Here is a 12,221-nt window from a genome sequence, read left to right as displayed (position 1 = left end):
GACTCCCTCATGGGGCCCGGATCCATCACTAATCCTTTGTTCCTTCTTCTGGCTGGCTCATTCTACTTGTTATTGCCATGGGCTCTCCCCCCTCTTCTCCCCTGCTCCAGAACATGTATCAGGCTCCCACAGCAGCCCACTGAACTGCAGGAGGAAGGGGAGAAGTCAAACAGTGCTCCAAATAAAACAAGACCTCATGGATTTTGGCTGTACCTCAGTATTCTCATGTTCCGAAGTCCCATGTTCATGATCCGAGCTTTCCTTGCTCTGCTTCCCTGAAGATTTGCACTTCCCCTTCTTGCACTTCCCACTGCAGGGCTTTTTCTCCCCTTTGCAGAGCGCCTGGAGCCGAGTGAGGAATTTGGCTTTCCAGGCCTCAAAGTCAGCCTCGATGCTGCCGTGCTTGCTCTGGGCCACATTGCAGTCCCCTTCGGCTCGAGTCATGATCCTGCTGGCACTGAGCATCCACAGCCACCTGTCCATCCTCCTTCCAACCTAGGGCAGCAGGAAGGGTTGGAAAGGAAATTAAACCAAGGCCAGGTTCAAGCAGAAAACCAGAAAAGCAAGGATCAGCCCTGGGATTAGAGCCAGTGAGCTGCATGGCACTGCAGGGCAGGGAGCCGGGGAGTCCCTCGCAGGTGCTGGCTCAGCACAGACACAGGGCAGCCTGAACACCACCACACCCCTGAGACTCCACTGGAAAATCCCTCTGCCATCCCTGTGCGAAGGGATGGGCTCTGGTGGTGGTGCCTGCTGGTCAGAATGGTCACATGTGCAACACACAGCCCCAGCCCCAACACAGCCTGCTGACAAGGGACGGCATTTTTGTGTGAGATGAGGCCAATGGCCAGGCAGAGACACGGTCACAGCTCCCATCAGGGAATAAAGCTAAAACCCACATCAGAAAAAGGAGTCAGGTTTAAAAGGCAGCAAGAGCAAGAGCTGACAGTGCTGTGCCCTCAGGTGATTGCAGAAAGCTTTCAAAGTTGGGAAATGAACTCAGTAAGGATTTACCAAATGTGTTACCACACCTTCCAGTGCCTGTAGGACTCATTCCCATCTAAAACCCAACTGCTTCAAAGCTGAAGTGCCCGTGTGGCCAAGGCCAATGGCACTGGCTTGTACCAGCAATGGTGTGGCAGCAGGACCAGGGCAGGGACTGTCCCTCTGCACTGGGCACTGCTGAGGCACCTCAGTCCTGGGGACAGTTTTCACCTCTCACTCCAAGAAAGACATTGAGAGGCTGGAGCGTGTCCAGGGCAGGGAATGGAGCTGGGAAGGGGCTGGAGCCCCAGGAGCAGCTGAGGGAGCTGGGAAAGGGGCTCAGCCTGGAGCAAAGGAGGCTCAGGGGGGACCTTGTGGCTCTGCACAAGTCCCTGACAGGAGGGGGCAGCCGGGGGGGTCGGGCTCTGCTGCCAGGGAACAGGGCCAGGAGGAGAGGGAACGGCCTCAGGCTGGGCCAGGGAGGCTCAGGGTGGGCATCAGCAGGAATTTCTTCATGGAAAGAGTGCTCAGGCCTTGGCAGGGGCTGCCCAGGAAGGTTTGGAGTCCCCGTGCCTAAAGGTACCCAAGGAAGGGCTGGAGGTGGCACTCAGTGCTCTGGTCTGGGGACAAGGTGGGCATCGGGCCCAGGGTGGATTCAATGATCTTGGAGGTTTTTCCCAAGCTCCGTGGCTCTGGAATTCTGCCCATGCCCTAAAGCCAGTCCCTCACCCAGTCAGCACAAGAGCTGCAATTCCCACACAGAACACCAGCATCACTCAGATTTGAAGCATTTCATGCAGCTGAGGCTATCAGAGGAGCAGAAGGCACACAGGGAGCGCGGGAGACACTCACCGTGTTGTAGTGATCCACGTAGGCCGAGTTTCCCAGCCCAAACACGGCGTATCTCAGGCCCTGCAGGAAGCTCTTCCCAACACGGAAATCATTGGCTGCCTCTTCCAGCCACTTGCAGAACCAGGCTGCGCTCTCTGGGGGCTGCCCCTCGGTGTAGGTGGCCACCAGGAACACACAGATGTTCCTGCTGCTTGTCTGGTCACACACAGAGGACAGGAGAGAAAAAAAAACACTGCATTTTCCAGAACTTTCTTTTCAAGCAAAGAGTTACAACACTCAGGCAGCTGGGAGAAGTCAAAAAACAAGGCTGTCTCCTCTTGGGGTGGGACAGTGCAGCTGACAATCCCAAGGGTGCTAAACAACAGCACCTTAAATTAACAGAAAGAGGTCAAGCTGAACAGGGATGCAGTGGCAGAGCAGAACTGGACATCCAGCCCAACCAGCAGCTTCCTGACCCAACTCCTCCAGCAGGAAAGTGTCCCATGGATAAATACTTCAAACTCCTCAACCTCACATTTACAGACTTGTTAGGGGCAGTATCAAATGCTGACAATTCATACTGAAACCCTACGGAATTTCCAGCACACAGTTCCCACCAAAACCTTTTGTTAGGGTTGATTAAAACTCTCAAGTAGCAACTATCAATATTCATAGAAGGAAAACCCATCAAGGACTACTCCACATAAATAGAGCTCACAAGGAGATTATCGCTTAAAAGCCTCTAAGGCTACAGAAGTATCCCCACCTTCCTGTTCTAGTTCTGAACCCTGCCCAGGTGTACCTGGTGCAGCCACTCTCACCCAGCTCACCCCTGAGTTACAGAACTGGCTCACACAGAGTCACTGTCACAGCAAAATGTCCTACTGGTGCTTGGAAATTTTAAAAATTTAGGTATTTTCTGCTGAAGGCCGAAAATGCATATGTAACAGGGAAGCAATTTTCAACACAGAGCTTTGGGGGATTACAGAACAGAAATACAAGAGGGAAACAGCCTTGACAACCCTGGGAAAAACTTGTACTTCTTACTGATGGTTATGCCATACCCACCTCCTCTGATAAACCATCTTCTGGATCGTAGTCTCCCATGTTAATGACTTCCACAGGCAAATTAAGGGAAGTAACAGCTTCAGCCAGAGCTTTGGCAAATCTCTGAACAAAGAAACATAGGAAGTTATCAATTACTTCAACCCACACAAGCCCTGCTGTGCTCAGCCACAAGACTTCTCCCAGCCCAGGAAGAATGACGACACAGGAGACCTGGACACTGGCACTGCAATTCCTCACATTCAAACAAAAATGGAGTACATTGGCTGAGAGTTACAACATTATAATGACTGATCACTTCACAGTTACACACATAAATTACATTTCTCCTTGAGAAAGCACCAAAGCCAGCACTTCTCTCTATGAAGACCTGTTAGAAAATTAAGATTATAGTGCAAGAGTGAACTTTCAACTTTATAATCAATCTCTACTGCATGCCTTGCTTAAAGGGAGGAGAAAAACTGTTATTTTTATTAAATTTTCAATTGTCTTGCATGTTGGGCAATGATTGTAACAAGCTAATGAATGTGCTGATGAACCCCCAGATCTGCAGCCAGGGCAGTGTTCTAAGGCAAGCAACGTTCTTGGATCGCAACAGCATTTCAAAGCAATTCCACAGATGTGCAATAAAAGTACAGATACCTTTGCTGTGCCAGTCTGAGAGCCATAGAAAATCTTCACTCCAGCAACATGGACCTCCTGTGGCTGAGGAAGGGCACATCCATTCCCCAGTTTGCCTGCTGTTCCCTCGGAGGAAGCGGGATTCCCGTGGGATTTCTCACCCTATGAAACAAGAGCTGTGTCACATCAGTCCCTTTTCCAAGGGATTTCAAACCAAGAGCATTTACAATTCAAATCCTGGAGCCACTCTCAGCAACAGTCAAAGCGTTTTGGTTCCTCTCACACCCAAGTACACCAGGACCTGTTTTCCTGACCTAGCCCAGGAGACACACACTTGTCTGGGAGATACCAGGATGCAGCTGAACCTCCCAACTCCTGCAGCAGGTCTTCACCCACCTGCACAAGGAGGTTTTCAAGTCCTGAATGGCCTAATCCCCTCCATCCTAAAACCAGCCCAAACCTGTCAGCATCATGAAAACGGGAAGGTGCAAACACAGGGCACAAGCAGAGGGGCTTATCTGGAGTGACAGAGCAACCCAGGGGGACACATTCTCCCAGTGTGAGGAGTGTCCTGCTGAGCTCTGCCCCAACGTCAGAGCAATGAGGGCATTTAGTGACCCACAGACACAAACAATCCAGGCTGAGGAGCATAACCAGATACCTAAACTGCACTTGGGATTTGCAGCACCCTCGGTGCCTTTACCCAGTAACTACTCACTTCTACCCAGGTTTTTGGGGTCTTCTCAGAGAAAAGCGCTGACAGGCTCAGTTACCTTCCTTTTGGTTCTGGTGGTGGTGAACTGAACAACAATCCAAAGGCTGATCCCAAAAGCAACAGCAGAATAGATGTAAAATCTGTGCAGCCATATGGACACCAGGCAAGTATGGAAGTAGCTCCACGTATCCATCGAGACATCTAAATCTGGAATGTCGCAGATTCCTACAGTGTGAATACACAAAATAATCACACAGTACCCATAGCCTCACGTCATCAGCTATTGCCCAGGCTTTGCAGAAAACAGCTTTTGGCTAAAGACAACACATTAAAGTTGAATCAAGAAGACTTCACCTGTTCAGGTGTGTCAGCTGAGCTCCACGCTAACATTCCATACCCTCAGAGGGAAACTCTGGGTTTTTCCTTGATAGGGCAGCTCTGTTACAAGGGAAATCAGAAAATACTTGTGCAGTCCAAGTGCCTGAAAGGAAAAAAGTCCTTGTGAAACATCCACTGGATCGTACTGGCCTCTAGCTTTACTCAAATCCAACAAATGCAGCTCTCTGTCCAAGGGGGAAATCACCTGCACAGAACTTTCTGCTGAACACAACCCCTGCTTAGATGTCACACTGATTACAAACAGAGTTTCAAGGGCAGACTGAAACATGGATTCAATTGGAAACACTTTCACAGAATTCCATGATGCAAGTGAAGTTTGATTTGGAGCAACTGAGACGTTTCAGGTTGGTTCAGAACATTCAGGGCACAGAATGCCAGGGTACAGCCAGGAGTGCACCTGCGTGGTGTCTGGGAATATCTATTTCATATGGAATATTCAGGCACTCCAAAAAGGCTGGTTTGTGATAGTTATTGACTGAGGAACACAGCTGACACCCTCCTACTGTCATCTGCAGCTTGGATCTTGTTTTTGCAGATATCAGTCGAGAGCACAGAATCCAAGTATTTCCAGGAGGCTGGAAACTCGTGCTGGCTGTTACTCAGGGTACCAGATCAAAGGCTTAAGGGGATGCCCTTCACCCCTCCAGCAGCAACACTGAGACTCACAAAAGAGAAGAGCCAAGAGCACTTGCCCAGTGTTCCCAGTTTTGCCCACACCGGTTATAGGGATTCCCTTCACCTCTACACAATTTCCTCAAATGCGGTAGATGCTATATATATTCAAGAGCATTTTAGCTCCAAAACACACACACATACACTCACTATTATCCCCGTACACAACTGCACACCCTCCCTTGTGGTTATCACCCCCACAAACACACACCCCCCCCCCCCCCACCCTCGTGGTTCTTCCTCCTCTCACGGTTAATGCCCCTCTCTCCCCCAAAGACCCCTCACGGTTATTATCCCACCCCCCTCACAATTATTAAACACTCCCTTCCTCCCTCCGAGTTACTACACCCCAATACCCCTCATGGTTAATAAATACACCCCTGGTCGTTACCCTCATCTCCCTCCACAGCACCCTCTCACAGTTAAACCCCCCCCCCCACGGTTATTATACCCTCCCTTCACGGTTATTAGCCCATACCCACGGTTATTAGCCCACAAACGCGGTTATTGTACCCCCCTCACGGTTATTACCGCCACGCACACAGTTACTACAGCTCTTACCCCACAGACACGGTTATTCTGTTCCCCCCACCCCGGTTCTCTCTCTCACCCACAGCCATCCCCCCGGCCCCGGCCGGCTCCCCCGCCCGGCACTGACCGCGCCACCGCCCGGCGCTCCCCTCACGCCGCCATGCGCCGCTCCCGCCCCTTCCGCCCGCCGCGGAGCGGCCGCCGTTCACTGCCGGGCCGGGGGCGGAGCGGGCGGCCGCCGCCATGTCCATCTTCACCCCCACCAACCAGATCCGCCTCACCAACGTGGCCGTGGTGCGGGCACGGCGCGCCGGGAAGCGCTTCGAGATCGCCTGTTACCGCAACAAGGTCATGGGCTGGCGCAGCGGAGCGTGAGTGCCCGGGGAGCCGGCGGGGAGGCGGCTCGGGCCCGGCGTGGGGCCCGCGGAAGGGCCCGTGTGGAGATCCGCGTGTGAGGGGGCCGTATCCAGGGACCCCCGTGTGGGGACAGGGAAGGGCCGGTGTGGTGTGCGGGGTCGGCACTGACCGTGCGGGACTCGGCGGTGGGGCCGGGGATGGTGCGCGGTGCCCGGATCTGGCCGCGGGAGGAGGCGCGGGGCCGACAACGGCAGCACCCGGGCCGTGCCTGCGCAGGGCACCTCGGCGGTGGAAGGTTCCAGCTGTGCTGATTCAGCCCGGGCAGCGGGAGCTGCTTGTCCTCGCTGAACACAGCAGTGCTCCTGGCATTGCTGCTTTGCTGGAGAGGGGCTTTGGACAAGGGATTGAGGGACAGGACAAGGAGTGGTGGTTTCAAACTGCCAGAGGACGGGGATAGATGGGATATTGGGAAGGAATTGTTCCCTGGCGTGGGCAGGCCCTGGCACAGGGTGCCCAGAGCAGCTGGGGCTGCCCCTGGATCCTTGGCAGTGCCCAAGGCCAGGCTGGACATTGGAGCTTAGAGCAGCCTGGGACAGTGGGAGGTGTCCCTGCCCCTGGCAGGGGTGGCACTGGATGGGCTTCAAGGTCCTTCCAACCAAACCATTATTCTAAGTTTTCTACGCTTGTCTCAATCTCTAGGGAGAAAGATCTCGACGAGGTCCTGCAGACACACACAGTGTTTGTCAATGTCTCCAAAGGCCAGGTGGCAAAGAAGGAAGATCTGGTTCAAGCATTTGGGACAGATGACCAAACAGAAATCTGTAAGATGGTAGGTTTCACACACTTTGCTTTGTAAAAGATGTGAGAAGGTTTAGTTAGGTCGCTTTGTAGTGAAGGATGTTTGTAGGATGCTGCTATAGGTGAAAGGGTTGTTTGTTAAGAAATGGGTAAAAAGGAGCAGTAGCTCTGTTTTATAGTTTTAAATATGGCATATGCATGTGACTGAAAAGAATTCTGCCTAAGACACAACTTGCATGTACTGATGTCTCTGGACACAGCCAGCACTGAAGAGTTCCTCACGTAAGGTAAGTTTTTAAGGATGCAGAGAAAGGAAGGGGACAGTTGATTACTTTGGAGAGCTCACTTAAGTGTTAATAACAGATCTAATTTCTTAGTCCTTATTGGTGGGATACGAACTGTGGACTTGTTGTGGGTGATGAGATTTCAGTAAATCTCTTGAGTCAGCAGTGTCCTGGCAGCCAGGAGGGACATCCCTGTCCTGGGGGCACCAGGCCCAGCATCACCAGCTGGGCCAGGGAGGGGATTGTCCTGCTCTGCTCTGGGCTGGGGCAGCCTCCCCTCCAGTGCTGGGGCAGTTTTGGGTGCCTCAATATAAGAAAGACCTAAAGCTGTCAGAGTCCAAAGAAAGCTATGAAGAAGGCAAAGGGCCTGGAGGGCCCACACGAGGAGCAGCTGAGGGCACTTGGTCCGTTCAGCCTGAGGAGACTGAGATCAGACCTCATCAGGGGCTGCAGCTCCTCCCGAGAGATGGCTCCAATCTCTGCTCCCTGTGACAGGGACAGGACCCAGGGGACTGGGGCTGTGTCAGGGAGGGTCAGGCTGGAGATCAGGGAAAGGTTCTTCCCTCAGAGGCTGCTGGGCACTGCCCAGGCTCCCCAGGGAATGGGCACGGTCCCGAGGCTGCCAGAGCTCCAGGAGCGTTTGGACAGCGCTGCCAGGGATGCCCAGGGTGGGGCTGTTGGGGTGTCTGTGCAGGGCCAGGGGCTGGGCTGGGTGATCCCTGGGGGTCCCTTCCAGCTCAGGAGATTCTGTGATTCTGTGAAATCTGTGCTTCTCTTGCTGCAATTTAGTGTTTCTGTGGTGAGCTTTTTTGTTTGAAGTCTTTCCAGTGCTGTCTGTTGTAATGATTCACATTATTAATTCGGTTATTGTTTGCTGCACTTCATGTCTAACCAAACCTTTCAAGCAGGTATCAAATTTAACAAAGTTACTGGACTTTTCACTCTTCAAACCCATGATGTTCATTAAGTGATTTCTTTATTTTACAGATTTTATCCAAAGGGGAGCTGCAGGTGTCAGACAAGGAACGGCACACGCAGCTGGAGCAGATGTTCAGGGACATCGCCACCATCGTGGCTGACAAGTGCGTGAACCCCGAGACAAAGCGGCCCTACACAGTGATCCTCATCGAAAGGGCCATGAAGGACATCCACTACTCGGTCAAACCCACCAAGAGCACGAAGCAGCAGGTGAGTTTCCTGCAGGATCAGCTCCTGCTCCCAGGTGGTGTCACCCAGGGGAATTGCTCAGGTCTCAGTCACAGAGGGATCAGCAAAGCCCCGGGATCTGAGGCCCGCAGAGGGATTACTCAGCCATCTGGCAGCTGAGTGCCTGAGAGAAGCAGCTCCTGAAACTCAGGCAATTTGTTTGCTAAGAATTCAGGGAAGGGAGAAAGAAATAAAAAAATCCAACAGTGATACAGCTAGGACAGAAAGAAAAGGTTTAGTACTTATGCTAATTGAGGTGGTGTATCAGGCTTGCATCTGAGCCACGTGGGTTTGTGATGTTTTGCAGTATAACTATTTAACGTTATTTCAGACAGTTTTTAAGTGTTCAAAGTGATCACAAACAAGAACTCTGTCTTTTCTTGTTAATCTGTCAAAAGAGCATGATAGCAGCCTCCCTGCCACAGAGTGGCAGTGACCAGCACTGAGAGATGGCTCTGAAGCTGGGGAAAAGGTTCGGGATTTGGATCTGGGTGCTGGTTTTTGAGCAGGTGTGTAAGTGCTCTTTTTCTTGTCCAACAGGCCCTGGAAGTGATCAGGCAGCTGAAGGAGACCATGCAGATTGAACGTGCTCACATGAGGCTGAGGTTTATCCTGCCAGCAAAGGAGGGCAAGAAGCTGAAAGAGAAACTCAAGCCACTGATTAAAGTTATTGAGAGTGAAGACTTCCAGGAACAGCTGGAAATTGTAAGCAAAAAGCAGTCCCTGGGTTTCAGGTTTGGTTTGAGCTACACCTGTGTGTTTTACTAGGAGATGAATTCGTAGATAGAAGTTGTTAAGATAAACTGCAGGTTTACCAGAGATCCTGAATCAGAGCTGCAGTTGGAATTTTTTAATTTCACACAGTTCAGGTAATGTGAGCTGGAAGCAGCCTTTGGCATCCAGAGCCTGCTGCTCCAAGGTGTGGAGTGCACAGTGCAATTCCTCTTAGCAGTGATGATCCTGCAACACTGATAAGTTTCTCTCATATGTGAAATGTTACTGTTATTAATTTGGTGGCTTGGGTCTGGATTTTGAGAGTGGTTAATTATTTTTCTTTAAAAATCAGTGTGTGGTAAAGCAAAAATTGGTATTAAAATCTTCATGAGAACAGATTAGAATCCAGCAATCCCAGCTGGCAAAAGCCATGTCCAGCATGGGGAACTGGAACTGTAGGGCTTCTGTGGAAGGGTTGCTGCCAGATAGTGCCTGTCAGTTCTGCAGAGTCCTTCTCATAACTAACCAGAGTTGTTTTAACAGCAGTGGATGTTAGGCCTTGGGTAGGGGCTGGTGAAATTCGAGCATTCTTGGCTGACTGATGAAATGTGGAACATTCCAGGTGTGCCTTATTGACCCAGGCTGCTTCAGGGAGATCGACGAGCTGATCCGCAGTGAGACAAAAGGGAAAGGATCCCTGGAAGTGCTCAGTCTGAAGGATGTGGAGGAAGGGGATGAAAAGCTTGAATAACAAAACCTTCCTGCAGCAGATCTGCTTCGACAACCTTGCCACAGTGACTGGTGTAGCCACTCTTCTGTTAGGCCTTCATGGTTTTTTCCAATCTCTTGCTGCCAAATATTTTCTGACACTAATCCTTTGGGATTTTTCCGTGCAGTGTGGGTTGGGTTTTTTTATCATTTTACACTTGCTTGGTTTACAGATGTCTTTGCCTGTAAGAAGATTTTGTGTCAGAGTTGCACTAATAAGGACTGAGTTAGGGTGTGGTAGGAGGTTACTCTGGCTTTGCTTTAGTTCCAGGGTTGCTGTTGAAGAGTGTTTGAGTGATTTGGTGCCAATTGTTTGTACCTTCAGGTTGTCAGTGTTGAGTGGGAGACTGCACTGGTCACTGGGCAGTGGCTTTGTGTGTGAGGAGAGGGACCTTAAGAGAGCTGCATTTTCACTTCTGAACAGATGCAAAGCGTGGATCGTGTCTGAAAATCAGTCTCTTGGCAGCATGAAAACTGACTTAGGCTTCCGTAATTGGCTGCTTGATAATTAAAGTACTTCAAAGGACCATTTATAAGGAATTCCTTCACTGGCTATAACAGCACTTGCTGACTTAGAGATGATGTTCTCCAAATAACTTATTTGTAGAATATATTTAGCTACATTAATAAAAGCAAATTATCATCTATTTATATATTATAGATACAGAAAGAAATAAGAAACTTATTTTTGTTAATAGTAGGGGAGATATCCCTGACTGTGGCAATGCTTTTGTAAGCTGAGGGAGTAGCCTGTGCTTGGGAGCTGCTGCTTTCACATGATAAAATGAATCTCAAACAGGCAGTGGTGGCCTCTGGCCATGGAGCCAGACAGGCTTTTGTTGGACAGCAATGCCCAGCAGGAATTGTGCGTGTGTGCCCCTTCGCTTTTTAGTGCACCAGAACAATTCTGGCAGCTGTCCTTTATCCTCTGTCCTTTTTTTGCTGCTCTCTAATCCATGCACAGAATTTCCAGCCAGTTCCTGAGGCATGGGATATAGTTCTTGCTAATTCTGTTAAATCTTGCTGCAGCTGTGTAAAACAAATGATTTGAAGTTGAACCAGGGTATTTCAAAGAAAAGGGGAAGAGAGGACAAGAACGGGGGAAGGAGATACTAAAAATACAAAGCACCAGGCAAAGCAGATCTGGTTCAGTGACTAAAAACTAAATCAGCAGGAGTTTGAGGAGCCTTTAATATGACATTCCTGTTTCCATGCAGATAGCAGGCAGCAGGTGAGGAGCTATGGGCCAGCCAGGGATGAGATCTGTCCCAGGTGAGCGCAGTGCTCTTTGGTTGCTGTTGCCTTCCAGAGACTCCCCCCTCATGTGACAATTAAACCGAGCTGGGTTTGTAGTCCTGACCTTTCCTCTGTGCCTTTGTCTCACTGTGAATTTTCTGGAATTTCGTCAGGGAGTGTAGCAATCAGCTGGAGGAGGGGAGGTTTGGCATGTGAGGTGGCTGCAGGGCTGGATCCTCAGTCCAAGGCTGCCCCTTGGGAGTGGATTTCTGCAGCAGCCAATTTGTGTGCACTTGTGCAAGGCCAGGATCAATTCCTTCAGCAGTATTTTGGGAGGATCTGCCTCTCTAGAGCCTGAGTTTTGCTGAGGGCAGGTGAAACTGAGATTCTTGAGCCACTGGCTATTTAAAAATGCTTTTGTTTGTTCCTGAGGGTTGAAATGCTGCCTAGGAAATGCAGGGGTGTAATGAGTGGAGCTGCCATGCGGACATGGCTCAGTGTGGAGAGCTCTGTGTGTGCACGGGCACCACCCTGGGCTGCTGCCTCCACGTGCTCCTCTCTCCAGGCACGCCTTGGGAAGCACTGAGGATGATCATGCAGATATTTAACTCGTCACTGGCAATTAGTGCTAACATGCAATTCATCTATATGCAGATGAGACGCTGAGCAAGAGCCCCAGAGGATGCTGTGTCACTAATACCTGATTTCACAATTCTTTAATTTCTTGATTTGCTGTGTTTAACACCTTAAGCACAACGGGATGGCAGCAGGTTAAAGATCTGGAGTTACAGAACCTGACGCTAAGCTGATTGATGAGCTTGGTGCTAGGAAGGCAATTTCTTTGTAAAGGCTTTTCTGCAAATCCAAACATTAAGGATTTTCTCTGGTAGAGGAAGCTTGGGTTTATTTATGGACAAATAAATGTACATGCTGGCATTTCTTGTCATGTTTGTAGTTCAGCAAGAATGTACGGTGAGCATCAGAATAAAGCTCAGGATTGGTAACTGGCTTGTGTTTGCCCATTCCAACGAGAGTGTAAC

The 12,221-nt window shown here is 50.3% G+C and overlaps 2 protein-coding genes across 2 annotated transcripts in view; one reads left to right on the top strand and one right to left on the bottom strand.

The window, feature by feature from the left end:
* Window positions 1–5,987, bottom strand: part of LOC309580654 (S-adenosyl-L-methionine-dependent tRNA 4-demethylwyosine synthase TYW1-like) — an 87,756-nt gene extending 81,769 nt beyond the window's left edge. The window contains exons 1-7 of the mRNA XM_082294792.1: window positions 5,946–5,987; window positions 4,571–4,697; window positions 4,275–4,441; window positions 3,523–3,663; window positions 2,884–2,985; window positions 1,837–2,031; window positions 214–495 (exon numbers count right to left, since the gene is read on the bottom strand). Coding sequence (XP_082150918.1) covers window positions 214–495; window positions 1,837–2,031; window positions 2,884–2,985; window positions 3,523–3,663; window positions 4,275–4,409 — 855 coding nt within the window. The 5' untranslated portion in view covers window positions 4,410–4,441; window positions 4,571–4,697; window positions 5,946–5,987. The remainder of the gene's footprint in view (window positions 1–213; window positions 496–1,836; window positions 2,032–2,883; window positions 2,986–3,522; window positions 3,664–4,274; window positions 4,442–4,570; window positions 4,698–5,945) is intronic.
* Window positions 5,988–6,018: 31 nt separating this feature from the next.
* Window positions 6,019–12,117, top strand: SBDS (SBDS ribosome maturation factor). Its single transcript, XM_082294383.1, has 5 exons — window positions 6,019–6,189; window positions 6,875–7,004; window positions 8,245–8,445; window positions 9,004–9,168; window positions 9,800–12,117. Exons 1-5 carry the CDS (start codon window positions 6,062–6,064, stop codon window positions 9,926–9,928), a joined length of 753 nt encoding a protein of 250 aa, XP_082150509.1. The 5' UTR covers window positions 6,019–6,061; the 3' UTR covers window positions 9,929–12,117.
* The last annotated feature ends 104 nt before the right edge of the window (window positions 12,118–12,221 follow it).

The sequence above is a fragment of the Coloeus monedula genome (genome assembly GCF_965178545.1).
Source record: "Coloeus monedula genome assembly, chromosome: 20".
NCBI lineage: Eukaryota > Metazoa > Chordata > Aves > Passeriformes > Corvidae > Coloeus > Coloeus monedula.
Note: the sequence above shows the minus strand (reverse complement) of the source record. Positions and strands in the feature narration are given on the sequence as shown.